The sequence below is a fragment of the Melanerpes formicivorus genome, unplaced genomic scaffold, assembly GCF_026170545.1.
Source record: "Melanerpes formicivorus ecotype bairdi unplaced genomic scaffold, bMelFor1.0.p_v2 SCAF_94, whole genome shotgun sequence".
NCBI classification, from domain to species: Eukaryota; Metazoa; Chordata; class Aves; order Piciformes; family Picidae; genus Melanerpes; species Melanerpes formicivorus.
This window is the reverse complement of record NW_027142446.1, coordinates 328,884-343,182: the sequence shown is the minus strand read 5'-3', so window position 1 is coordinate 343,182 and position 14,299 is coordinate 328,884. Positions and strand designations below refer to the sequence as shown.

Here is a 14,299-nt window from a genome sequence, read left to right as displayed (position 1 = left end):
AGGGCTCCCAGTACATGAAAGCAAACTTGTAGTAACAATATTTACATGTGTGAAGTATTTAAAGCTTTTAACGTGTCGTGTAGTGGGCAGCTATACTCTGTAGACATAACTTAAAAGTACTTGAGATGATCCTGTTCTGACTAAAAGGTTACCCACAAGCAGCATGAAGTGAATGAAGTTTGTTTAACAGGGAGAACAGAACTATATACATATATGTATACATATTTATCTATATGTATGAATGTGTCTCTGTTTTGAATGGTCATAAGAAAGAGGACGAATGTGAAATTCCAGCTTTCATTTACAAATGAACCAAATGTTTAGGTGCTGTTACAAAGCCTTTACACACTCTACAGTTGGGAAAACAAAACCTGCACATCATTGCATGTTAGGAAATGATGCAGCTAAATTGAAGTGACAGTCAAGTTTCTGTCTGAAAATAAGGGTGGCTAATGGGGAGCACTGACACAGACTGTTTTACCCTCTGCAAAAGGACCTGAGGTGCCAATGACAAGCCCTACAGGTTTGACATGCAAGCTGCTCTTCATGACAAGCTTCCTCCTTCACATGCTGTGGAGCAAATTAGCACTAAGGAATTCCTTCTGAAAAAGTTTGTCAGTCCCTACAGGTCTGGGTAGCAGCACAAGACAGCAGCAGTTTCCTTCCAAGGGAGCTAACATCATGCAGTCCCCTTAAGAACCTACTGTGGTGAGCACTCCAGTTCAAGGGGCTGAGGTCAGTGTGGGGTGCTGAGCACATTTCATCCCCGATCATGCAAACACCCAATATGCTCACAACAGCTCTAGAAGTCATCCTGAAGATTTGCACAAAGCCCACAGCCACAATAAAACAAAAACCAAAAGGCAGGTTGGAGCATATGGCAAGGGTTGGAATTGCTCTGAAAGACAGCAGAGAACTTTAGAGCCAGCCACAAAACATTCCATACCCAAAACACCACTGTTATTCTGTGGGACTGATCCTTCCTTTCCAGTAATCCCCTGCTGAGAATCTGAGAATGCATTGGCCCTGCATACAGTAGCAGTTATTGATAACCAGCAGCAGAGAAGACACAGAGATGTAGTTAGAAGCTGCTGATGTATGCATAACTCCTTCAGATGCTAATGAAGATGTCCATATATGGCTACAATACTGTGCAGGTCCAGCTTTGTCCTGTCATCTACCCACTCTGGCTGCTCCAGCTTGGCAGTTTCAGCAAGGTGAGCATGCTCCCTAACAGGTGCATATCCCCTTTTGCCCCCAACCCCATTCCCCTCCCATTCACCCTGCATGAAGAACTAGCCCTCAATGTGCTGCCAAACCCTAGAAACAACTTCTATGATTAAGTTACTGCCAGTTTTGGTCAGAGTGCTGCTTTACCACACCTGATACTTGGGGCTCAGAGTTGTACCCACTTTGACTTTGAACAAGGAGCAAACTGCATTACCCTGGACTCTTCGAGGCTCTCACAATGACTCACAGTGTGGCATGTGGGCAGTATGGTTAAACCCAGACCTTCTGCTCCACGACCAAATATCCCTTACATTTTAGATAAAGGAGACCCTATGCTGAACTCTTACTACAACCATAGCTATAAAAATATTTCTTTTGGGGTCAGTATCTGCTTGAGCAGCTCTTCTCTCCTTCTCACTCCACACCCCCATCACCACTCCAGGCCCTGTACTGCTCCATTAATCATGCTGCTACAAATGTCAGCCTACAACTGATTTGCCAGGGAAAAAAAAGTTCTATTTCATGTCAATCACTTTGCCCATCCCATTCATCCTAGAAGTCTGAAGAGCTGCACCAAGACAAGGGGTGGTGTGCCAGGCCCATGTGTGTCACCACTAACCATGCAACCATACCTGGGAAACTGCACTAGAAACAACCCATTGGGAAGTCACTTCAGTTGTACAAGCTGGCTCCCAAGAGGCACCACAGCTTTGGTGGGGAACAGTGCAGTCATGCTGCTCTCTACAGAGTACTGAGGTTAGCTTGGCAAGAAGGCCAGGCCAATCTAACTCGCTCCCCAGATCCGCTGTCCCATCTCTCTCCTCCCTCCCACCCCAGGCATGTGCTCTGCCCCCAGTCTCTCACCACCATGGGCACCAGATGAATGTCCCAGGCAGCCATAAATCTAGTCACAGGGTTCTGGGCCTAGACCTCTGAAGGAGTCCTGTGAGGCCAGGTGCCAGGGTGACCATGCTGTGGGGAGGGAGATGGCGAGAAAGGGCTGAGACCACCTCTTGCATCAGCAGCTAGCAGTTTGGCTTTAGTGTGAAGCTACATAATGACTAATGAAACTCAGAGAAGTACCATCTGTCTGTCAGTCCTCCAGCGAGCATTAAAAGGGAGGAAGGTTCATTCTCCTGGCTTAAGGTAGGGACATGTGTTAAAAGTGGGCAAAGAGAGTGGATTAATTTCTGCTGATCAGAGAGTTTTGGGAGCATAAGGGTTACAGCTCATTGGCTTCACTGGATGCAAGGGAGGGGAAGGGGGCTTTCCACATAAGGGCTTCAGTAAACACAGGATTTGGCAGGAAAGTGCTTTGAGAAGGAAAGCTTGAGAGGAAACAGACTGAAGCCCTTTTAATTACCAGTGGGGATACATTTAATGGAAACTGCATCTATAGGATGCATTCTGTTTGGTTTCTGTCAGGTGCACACTGTCATTTTTTACAGCCTTCTATCAATTCCTCAGGAAAACATCTATGAAATGCAACCTCTCTCGGTGGTTTGACAATACAGAGACTTTGACAGTAATACCAGCTAAGGATGCTATGTGGCATCCTTCTCAGCCTCAGATTTCCCACTTCTAAGTGCCTGTGCATTATGAAGAAAGTCTTGAAATAAAGTATGACGGTGCTCGGAAGCATGCTCTTCTACTCTGGAGACCTAGACCTCATGGAAGGTATCCCTGCCCATGGCAGAAGGTTGAAATTAAACTGAGATGGGGAGGGGGAAGATTTTATCCCCTCAGATTATTTCTCTCACACATTGCCCACATCACAGCCCCGGCTGGGGGTGTGCTCTACTCCTCACACTAAGGCTGCGGCATTGTGCAGGCAATGACTTAAGGTTGCCAGCAAGAGAGAAGACAGCTGTCTGACTCTATAAATGTTCATCTGGGAGAAGAAAGACCTGGATTCCATTTTCTGCTCTTATGATTTCTTGTTTATTTTATCTGCAGTAAGAACCTTGTCTTCCCTTATAGTGGGAGGGACTTTGTCCCTCTTGCGGTCCTTCAACTTGGGAGGTGTGAGGAGAGGCTACCAGTGGAGACTAAGGCAAAAAAGTTGTTGAGAACCTCAGTGTTCTCCTTGTCTGTTGTTACTAGCTCACCAGTCTTGCTTGTCAGTGGGGTATGCTTCCTTTAGCCTTTCCTTTTCTGGTTGATGTACCTGTAGAAGGTACATCATTATTCTTCCTCATTATTCTTTGCACCCCTTGCCAAGTCGAGCATCAGCCATGCCTTAGCCTTCCTAACCCCATCCCTACACAACTGCGCAGTGTCCTTATGCTCCTCCTAGGTTACCTGTCCTGGCTTCCATTGCCTGTGCATTCCCTTCTGGCTCTTTATTTTGACTAGCAAATCTCAAGTCAGCCATGCTGGTCTCTGGCCTTCCTTGCCTGATGTCTTATGCTCTGTGAAAAGCATCCTTTAAGATCTGCCAGGTCTGTTTTGCTCCCTTGTCCCTGAGGACTGTTTCCCAGGGAGTCCTACTGACTAGCTCCTTGAAGAGCTGGAATGTTGTTTTCCTAAAATCACCTTCTTGGAGGAACATCCCTTAGTTCCCTTGAGGCATTTCATGGATGTTGCCACTACCTCAGGACCACCTGACTCATCTCTGTAAGACTTTGTGCTGAGTGTCCCCAACACATGCCAGCATAAGTTGAGGGCCCTTACTAGCATCCTGTGTCCCTCTAACTATGGTGTGTCACTCCACAGCCAGGACTCAATGTGTGGCCTTACCAGGGCTGAGCACAAGGGGACAATCCCTCCTTGCTCCTGCTGGTCACACTGATGCAGGCCAGGATGCTGTTGGCCTTCTTGGCCACCTGGACACACACTGGTTCATCTTCAGCCAGCTGTCAATCAACACCTCCAGGTCCTTCTCTGCTGGGCAGCTTCTCCCAAACAAGGTCTGTCAACCCAGTTTTTCTTCTGAACTCTCCTACTTGAAGATTTACAGCTAAACTGCAGCCAGTGTAAAGGAGATGAAACTGTGACTTCTCTGTTGTGGAATCCAGCCCTTCATAGTTCAGGTAGTAATTCCAGGCTTTCTTACCTAGTGTTGCTTATTCACCTGTTACCAGCCCCACAATATTTTCATTCAACACAAAAATTTGCTTGATTCCTACCTCTCAACAAACAGAAATTAACTGGCTTGCTTGCAGCCATGCATGAAGACATTAGCCCCAGCTGCTGCGTATCTACAGCAGGCCTCAAGTCAAGATTAGTGGTGCACAGTGCCAAGTAAATTGACCTACCCAGCAGTTTTCTCTGGAAAGAATAATGAACAGAGCTGCAATACAGCTCCTCTCCTTCTCCTGCGTCAGCACTGAAGATAACATTGGGTATTTGCTTCACATCATTTACAAAGAAAAAAAACTTGCATGGGAAAATGTAGCAAGGAGTTGAAGTGGTAAGAGAAAAGATGGGTGAAATGTGGAGTCAGCCAAGAAGTGCAAGGTTCTGTCTCTTCTGCTCTGCCCTAGTGAGGCCACATCTGCAGTATTGTGTCCAGTTCTGGGATCCCCAGTTCAAGAGAGACAAGAAACTACTGCAGAGAGTCAACCTGAGGAGCCTGGAGCATGTCTGTGAGGAAAGGCTGAGAGCCCTGGGGCTGTTTATCCTGGAGAAGAGCAGCCCCAGAGGGGATCGTCTCAATGCTCAGCAAGAGCTAAAGGGTGATGAGCAAGAGCTAAAGGGTGATAAGCAAGAGGATAGGGCCAGACATTTCAGCAGTGCCCAGTGATAGGACACGGCACAGCAGGCACAAACTAGAACACAGGTTCCATCTGGACATGAGGAAAAGCTTCTTTACTGTGAGGGTGTTGGAGCACTGGACCTGGCTGCCCAGAGATGCTGTGGAGTCTCCTTCATTGGAATTATTTCAAACCTACTTGGACACAATCTTAGGCAACCTGCTCTGGGAGGCCCTGTGGAGTGGTTGGACTACACGATCTCCAGAGGTCCCTTCCAAACCCTAGCAGTCAGAGATTCTGAGATAAATAGGTTTGTGGGAAAGAACCTGTGACAGAAAGAGTGAAGTGCATCAAATCCTTTCCCCTGGCATCCACTTTCTTCATGTATATGCCACACAGCTTAAAGAGAAGAGCCTGCACACAGGGGTTTGGGGCAGGCTCCTGCTTCACTTGCACAACCTTACCCTGGGAGAGAGGTTGCACAAGATGCAGGTTTCACACTACTTCCCCATGCAAGCACAGCACTGGCAAGGAGAAAGCCCCACATTCCACTGATGTCCTCACCTGCCACTATGAGGTTATGTTTCCACATGGTGCCTGCTCCAGCAGCCAGCATGGCATTGCTGGCAGAGATTACCAGTTATGGCAGTGCAGGTCTGCCTACCCAGACCACAACTTGCAGCTTCCTTCACAGGAAGATTCTCCATGCAATGCTCCAGGCTTGGAGCAGAGAGTGGTTGAGAAGCATCCAGAGAAGGGCAACAAAGTTGGTGAAGGGTCTGGAGAACAGATCCTGTGAGGAGCAGCTGAGGGACCTGGGATTGTTTAGCCTGGAGAAAAGGAGGCTGAGGGGAGACCTCACTTTCTGCAACTCACTGAAAGGAGGTTGGCTTGAGGTAGAGGTTTATCTCTTCTCCCAAGTAACACAACAAGAGGTAACAGCCTCACACTGAACCAGAAGAAGTTTAGGTTGGATATTAGGAAAGCTTCTTTTATTGGAAGAGTGGTCAAGCACTGCAACAGGCTGTCCAGGAAGGTGGTGGAGTCACCATTCCTGAAGGTGTTCAAAAAACATGCAGACACTTCAGGACATGCTTTAGTGGGCATTGTGGTGTTGGGTTGGTGGTTGGACTTGATGCTCTTGGAGGTCTTGTCCATCCTTAATGATTCTATGATTCTGCAGACATCATATTTGAACCACCCATAAGCCAAGCCAGATTCATGCAGGTGAGTTGCAAGTCAAATATTTTCCCATACTATCCTCAAGTGGCCATAAAGGGCTCTCTTTAACAAGATAAAACATCACTATGTTGAACAAATATGGTACCAATTTTTACTTATGTGACATTTTGTTTCTTAAACATTATGGATATTAATGAATAAAACAACTAAAGCAGTGACCTGTCCTATGCATTTTGTTCTCTTTGAGCCCTCTGTTCCTCAGGACACAAATAGCCATGGGAATCACATCTCTAGGGCTAGCATCTCAACAGACCAGCAAATGTGCTGTCTCACTTTGCCTGAGGTTATGCTCTAGTGAACAAGGAGCAGGAACAAAGATGAGCATTGATCATGTCCAGAGGAGGGCCACCAGGATGATCAGAGCACCTACCCTATGAAAACAGGCTGAAAGAATTGGGGCTGTTCAGTCTGGAGAAGAGAAGGCTCAAGGGGAGACCTTAGAGCTACAGTTCAATATCTGAAGGGGACCTACAGGAAGGGGAGGGACTGTTCAGAAGGGCTTGGGGTGATAGGACGAGAGGCAATGGTTTGAAACTGGAGCATGGGAGATTTAGGTTGGACATCAGGAGAAAGTTCTACACAATGAGAGTGGTGAAATACTGGAACAGACTGCCCAGGGGTGTTTTTGTGGCCTTGTCCCTGAAGACATTCAAGATCAGGCTTAATGTGGCACTGGGCAGCCTGACCTAGCTGAAGGAGTATGTGATGACTACAGGGGGATTGGACAAGATGATCTTTCAGGGTCCCTTCCAAACCAATGCAATCTGTGAACCTCTGAATCTGTGAACAGCCAAGGAAACCAAAGGACACTGCAATCTCCCACTTTTGGAGGAATGATAACAGGGCAGGAAATACTTGCTGCTAAATGTGGTATGGTCTGGAGAGGTGCTAACCTTTAGATATTCATAGCCTGGCTGATTATGTAAAGCCATGTCCTGCTCCCTCTGCCAATAACATTATAAGAATCAAGATACTTGGGCTCACATATGAGAGAAAAATATTGATTATTTCAATGTGGCACCTTAATGAGGCTTACTTGATACAGCTACTCAAACACAGCTACTTTAAAGACAAAAATGTATTCCTTCTGTTGGGAGACAAAAACATGGCTATGGGCCCTCTGCTAAAAACAACAAAAAAGAAGTTTATGTGGCATTTTTAGCTAGAATTGGGGTTAAAATGAACTATCAACACAGAAAAAAATATACCTTTTCCAGAAGCAAGAGTTTCAAAGAGCCTCATGAACACTACCTCTGCACTGGAGCCAACTGTTTCACAAAAAGAACTCGGAAACAAAACTCTGGTGCTGTGTCTTGGATTGCTCTCAAACGGAAGCTTCTGGCTATAAAGGTATGCAGCACTTGCATGATATGGACAATTACCTTGGGACTGAGAAATCAATTCTGCAAACCACTGAAAACGTTGAAGATTAGCCCTTGGTGGGATATTGCTGATGTTGTTTCTCAGACACGTTAGATGCTGAGATACCCAAACTGACTTTGTGCTCTGGAATGGGTCCAGAGAAAGGCAATGAAGTTGATGAAAGGTCTGGAGAACAGGTCTGGTGAGGAGCAGCTAAGGGAACTGAGGTTGTTTAGCCTGGAGTAAAGGGGAGACCTTTTGGCTCTTCACATGTCCCTGAAAGGAGGCTGCAGCAAGGTGGGCCTTGGTCTCTTCCCCCAAGCAACAACAAGGTCCCTTTGGAGGTCCCTTCCAACCCAGACCATTCTATGATTCTAAGTGATAGGATGGGAAGAAATGGCCTCAAGTTCCACCACTGAAATGATTCTCAACCACTGGATCAGGCTCCCGAGGTAGGTGGTTGAATTCCCATCCCCATCTTGTGGTGTGGAAATGAAGTAGAGAGGTGGTGCTGAAGGACATGGTTTAGCTCCAGCCTTGGTAGAGTTAGATTATGGCTGGACTTGATTATCTTAAAGGACTTCTCTAACCAAAATGATTTTTATGACTCTAAATGATTGCTCCTTCAAGCATCTACAGATAAATCCTTTTAAGTCCCTCCTGAAGGGCAGTAAGCATACAAAAATTCTTCAGAAGAAGCTGTGAATCAAACCTGAAGGTCAAGGTATATCCACCATGCCAAAGTGCATTTTGTTGGAGACAGTGAAATCTATTGTTTGGGAATGGAATAATTAACTTGATAGAGAAAGCACTTATGAAAAAAATAACCCAGTAGTAGTTTGTGGCTTAAGATCTAATGGAAGGTAATGGATCTATTTCACAGAATCACAGAATGGAAGGGACCTCAAAAGCTCATCCACTCCAGCCCCCCTGCCAGAGCAGGATCACCTAGACCAGGTCACACAGGAACACATACAGGCAGGTTTGAATATCTCCAGAGAAGGAGACTCCACAACCCGCCTTGGGCAGCCTGTTCCAGGGCTCTGTTCCTCCTGTTTCCATGGCACTTCCTCTGCCTCAGCTTCCACCACTGCCCTTTGTTCTGGCATTGGGCATCACCCAGCTGAGCCTGGCACTCACCCTGCACATCTTTATAAACATGAATGAGGTCACCCCTTCATCTCCCCCTCTCCAAGATACAGAACCCTCAGTTCCCTCAGTCTGTCCTCTTAACGACGGTGTTCCACTCCCTTAGTCATTTTTGTGGCTCTGTGCTGGACTTGAACCAGGAATTTTACAAGTGTCTCAGATTGCTTAATTATTCAGAACAACTTCATCACCAGTTTTCCCCATTCACCTGCAAACTTTTGAATCAAGAAGTGCCCCAGATGAGTAACTGAGTCTAAAACTTTTCTGGTCATGATTTAGAGAATGATTAGTATAAGTAGCTGTGCCAGTGCAAGCTGACTTTCAAACATCTGCCCAGGGCTTGATTCTGCAGAAACCATTTGCTTGGGTCTGAACAGTTTCTCTGTAACTTTAAACCAAAGCATCTATAATCACAGGTCACTTGCAGATCTCTCTTCTTACTAATGCACTCTGATAACTACACTTCTATCTCACTAAGAGTGAAGCAGCAAAGAGAGAGTTTCCAGAAGAGAATCTTGTCAGCAGATAAATCCTTGGTATGCCACTCTAATAGCCTCACTCTTGGCATGCTTTGTTTTCATGCTCTGATAAGATTTTGGCATGATCCTGTAATTATTCTTGCAAAGAACACAAATAATGAAATCATGAAGTATTCAATTTTCTTGGTATTATTCCCCATCAAAGACCATATGCAAAACAACTTTATTGCTATGACAATGTAAATATGGCAGTAAAACCCTAACAGAGATAAGATGCAAATCATTGCAGTGCATTAACTCTGCACAAACTAAGTGGCAAGCTTCATTCCCTTCAGTTACTCCCTGAACACAGGGAATAATCACTACTGCTTTCAAATGCCTCTCTAAAGGCTGGAGTAAGCAGCTTTCCTTATGGCCTTTCTCGAACTCTCTTCTACAGCACCGTTGGCTTTGTGTGTGTTTGGGGGAGAGGGGTCCAAAAGCTTTGTGAATTAGTCAAGAAATCTAGACGTATCAGAGAGGACAGTCCCCGAACATTTTGTCCCTGGCTCAGAGCCTCTGCTCAGCAGCACAGGCTAAAGCAAGGCACAGTCTGAGGCCCCACAGTTGTGCCCTATTTCCTCTGCTCAGATCTCCAGCACCCCCTCGCTTTCTTCCCCTATGTGCCAGCACAGGTGTAGAGGATCAGTCTTCTCTGCGCTCCTCTTTTACCAGGCTCTCTCTTTCTGTTCTGGTCTCTCTCGACACATGGCTTGGGCAGAAAAGGCAAACATTCCCAGGCACAAAGTGTGTTGCTCCTGCCTGCAGGTGGGATGTATTCATGGAAAACTCTGGGCTATGAGTGGAAGTTACCACCTCTCTGTTGCTCTGACACTGCTGTACAAATTTTGAACAGATTCTACAGTACAAAAAGAGGTAGTAATGCTTAGTGTGTCCTCAGAGCCATCTCTGGGCAGCTCCTCTGTCAGCTATGAAGTTACCCAAATGATGTGTCTAAGTTAACCAGGTGTCTGCAGCTCTATCATCTGCCTGTTGCCAATACAGCCACAGTCTGAGGAAAGGAATGGACAACCTACAGTATGGAATCATAGGATCATCTTGGTTGGAAAAGACCTGTAAAATCGAGTCCAGCTATTCTCTATCAAAGATGATGCTAAACATTGTTCCTCAGCACCATATCTCTGCCTCTCTGAAGCACCTCCAGGGACGGGGATTCAGCCTGGGGAGCCTGTTCCAGTGGCTAAGAATCCTTTCAGTGGTGCAACTTGGCATGTCTTCTCTCCTGTCGCTTGTTCCCTGGGAGAAGAGACCAACAACCAGCTTGCTGCAACCTCCTTTCAGGCAGTTACAGATCACAGACCTTCAAGCACTTGATTAGACACAAACTGAAAAATGGAGGCATGGTGATGAGATTACCTATGCAAACTTAGTATGGTCCTGCCTGTACATGCAGTGTGGCACAATTTCTACACACATGCTCATCCCATTCCTGTCTAATGTCACCCCTCAGATGGACCTTCCCAAAAGAGTAGACCTTTTCCAAATGTGGCCCATCACAGATTCAAGGTGTGATGGTAAAGAAAGATGCAAATTCTAAATATGCCCTGTAAAGCAGCAGAGCCCACCAAGGAGAGCAGCACGCCAGCATTTATACTTCCAGGTTGTCCAGTGGCATGCTGGCTGACTTTTAGCATGATGCTGAGCATCCTCATCCCTCATTTCCCTATCTGCAGCACAAGCAGAGCAGTATCAGCTTTCTGGTTACAGTACTTGAGACAGACACACCAGTGAAAAAGGAGATGCAATAAGCAGGTCTCTCTTTTGAAGGGCAGGAGGTACACACCTCATACAACCTTCTCTCAGCCCGGGGAAGGACTGAAAAAAAACCCTCCACACCTTTCAGTAAACAAATCTAAACATTCCTAATCCATGGATTGTACCTGGAACTGTTTGCTACCAAGATCTGGTTCTGTAATGGGATTAGCTCAACCACAGCGTTACAGTAACTCCACCGTGGTTTCACTGTTGTAGCAGGGAACAGGAATACATGCTTCTGGAACGGTGTTTTGTATTAGACGGTGAACACATCCAGCTTCAGAGGATCCAATTACAGAGTTTTGCATAGTCATTTTCTACTTCTGCTTTGGGCCAAGCTTTCCCCAGGGTCTCCTTCTAATTCATGGCCTTCTACATTATTATTATTACCCTTTTGACATAAATGATTAGCCAAAGTTTGAGCCCCTGAGGGCTGTCTCCAGCAGGAGAAAATTCTGAAGTTAAGCATCCTTTAGGCGTATCTAGTGGAAAAAAAAATATATATATAAAATAAATCCACCTGCAAAGTCACCCACCCCCAACTTCACTTGTGGCATTGAACGCAGGAGATCCACAACAAGAAGAAATGCCTGCCATCCCTTCTTGCAGCCATTTCAGCCAGCACTCAGACCTTTGTGGGACTGTCACAGTGCTTATCTCACTATTTTATTCTTAATTTCACTTTTTTTTTACCTCCCTTGAGCCTTTTGCTTTGGTTTTCTCCTGCTTTTCCCCCCTTCTTTTTCAGATATACCCAGTCTCCACAGACACTAATTGAATATCCAGTCAGACTCTTCTTCCACCTAATTCAAATGCTTGACTGTCCCCACATGTACTTTCAGAAGGTGAAATGGGCCTGAGATTAGGAGGGAGGCTGCTGTTGTTGGACCTGCTGCTAGGATGAGCTTACCTGTACCTTAAAGAAAGGATGCAACATTCACCAGGTTCTGGGGTATGTCACCCGAAGATGTGTATCACAAGTTCACACTTTAGGAATGCTGTGGAGACCCTCCCGGTTTGCTTACTGACTCTCTCAGCTGGGTCCAGAGTCTGCAGACAAACCAAGACTTGTGCTGGTTATGGCAGTGGTGCAAAGCAAAGGCTGCAGTCCTGTCCTCCCCCAGCCTCATCTCCCTCGCTGACTGCAACATAAACAGCTGCAAAAGCTTAAAGGAAAGTGTGGCAGAGGCTCAGGAATGAGAAATCAGGAGTGAGGGAAAGGCAGGACCACAGTTTTGGCATTGGTGTCAGCACACCTGGCTTGAAGTATTCATCAAACTAACCTTGCAATCACCCTGAGCTTTCTGCAAGCAGAAAAGCTTGTGCAGCAGATGCCAGTAGCTGCCAGTTCCAGTCTGAGGCCTTGCATAGGAATGGTATGGAAGAGCTGCGAATTGTGGAATTACAGCCATTACACAGAGTAGCACAAAGGGTCTCAATGCTTTCTGCCTGGCATATTTAAACACCTATCCAAATGAATCAGAGAACACAACAAGAATCAGGCTCGTGATGAATTCTGCCTTGATCCTGCACAGACACTTGGGGGTTTTGGTATTTCGTGCCCTTAGCAGCAGGAATCCTTAACACTTCTAAGAATGTAGGAAACTACAAAAGACTGCTGTGAAAGGGAAGTGAGATCTACAGAGTGGCTTGCCCAAAGTGAGTGGCAGCATTTGTGGCACAGCACCCTTGTGCCCGTATCTCCACCTCCTAGCCCATCTGACCACAGTGCTTTCTTCACAATGGAAGTCCAGCTACTATCTTCAAAGGGGGAAAGGGTGTGTGAGAAAGCTGTGAAAATAGCTGGGGAGAAGCACGTCAGAGAATGCCCTGCTACTACTGCCTCTTGCTGATGCACGTTTGCAAATAAATCTCCAGCACGGGTTCTCAAGGCGATACCCACATCATCCTCTAAACTACTTTAGCAGTTGTGCTGTACCTAAAACCCCAATCTGTAACACCAATATTAGAGCAGGGGGGAAAAAAGGGGGAAGAAAAAAACAGAGAGCGAGCGAGCATAAAATCCTCTATTACCACATTCATCACAAAAGGACACTTGGCTAATATAAAATTCAGCATCATCTTCACTGATGGTTAAGGGAAATAATGTTGTAATAAATCGCCGCAAGGCAAAGTGCTAATGATTGAATGAGGCTACGCAATTAAGATGTAACTTTTGTAATCACCTTTGAGGTTAAACATGGAAGAATTATGAGGAAAAGGGCAATTAAGTGCCAGACTTTCCAATGTAAGGTCCCCTCATCAAAGATTCAGTTACCTAAACTGTTTTTCACTCTTTCAGAGGAAGAAACTGGGTGCAATGGTATTTCATCCCCCACAAGAGGAAGTAAAGAATACTCCTTCAAAGCACTGCCAGGCTATCAAAATCTTTACAAAGAAAAATAAACTAATCAAGATTGATCTACTAGGGCTCTCAAGTTCCCAAATTCCTAAAAGTTAACATTAGGTTATAAAAGAGGAAAAGAAGTGTAAAATGTAGCCATTAGCATCTTCAGATCACAACCTCAAGTAATACATATCTTCATGAGAGCTGAGTCACATGAGCAGTGTGCTTAACATTCATATAATCTGCAACTTGTTATAGAGTTTCACTCGTTGTGTTTAAAACCCCTTCCATTCTCAGATCTATTCAGATCTGGATTTAAGGAGGAAGATGGATTCATTTATGCTCTCATCATTCAGACCCTCACATGTCTGACTGGTTTTAGTGTACACAACATCTCTATTGAGCTAAGCTATTCCATTTGAGGCATACTGAAGACTGTGAAGCCAATTTCAGTTTTCTTCAAGGGGCACATGAAAAATCTAACACTGACTGAAAAATGGAACTGGCTGCAAACTCCAGTTGTTCATTAAAATTCTAAAAATAGGCTTTGCATAGTATTTAAAATATTAACCTCTTCTTTTCCCCCTTTCTCTTTCCAAGTGACAATGTGCTAGTGCATTGATATAAAGCAACAGCAGAATTTTGTCTAGTCATATCATATAGAATCATAGAGTCATAAAATGGTGTGGGTTGGAAGTGACCTCCAAAGGTCATCTAGTCCAACCCCCTCTGCAGGGAGTTTGCAAGGCATGTTAGGATGCAGAAATTTAACAACCTTGGTTTGTACCTCTATTTCTAGGGAAGGGAAGGGAAGGGAAGGGAAGGGAAGGGAAGGGAAGGGAAGGGAAGGGAAGGGAAGGGAAGGGAAGGGAAGGGAAGGGAAGGGAAGGGAAGGGAAGGGAAGGGAAGGGAAGGGAAGGGAAGGGAAGGGAAGGGAAGGGAAGGGAAGGGAAGGGAAGGGAAGGGAAGGGAAGGGAAGG

General features: G+C 45.6%; 1 protein-coding gene across 4 annotated transcripts in view; it reads right to left on the bottom strand.

The window, feature by feature from the left end:
- The window catches only part of STAU2 (staufen double-stranded RNA binding protein 2), a 195,548-nt gene that overhangs the window by 32,687 nt on the left and 148,562 nt on the right, over positions 1-14,299 (bottom strand). Inside the window, exon 14 of one of the 4 annotated variants that reach the window (XM_068165895.1) lies at positions 11,915-12,022. The exons of the other annotated variants lie outside the window; for them this stretch is intronic. Coding sequence (XP_068021996.1) covers positions 11,930-12,022 — 93 coding nt within the window. The 3' untranslated portion in view covers positions 11,915-11,929. Of the gene's footprint in view, positions 1-11,914; positions 12,023-14,299 lie in introns of those variants that run through there. 4 annotated transcript variants of the gene reach the window in all.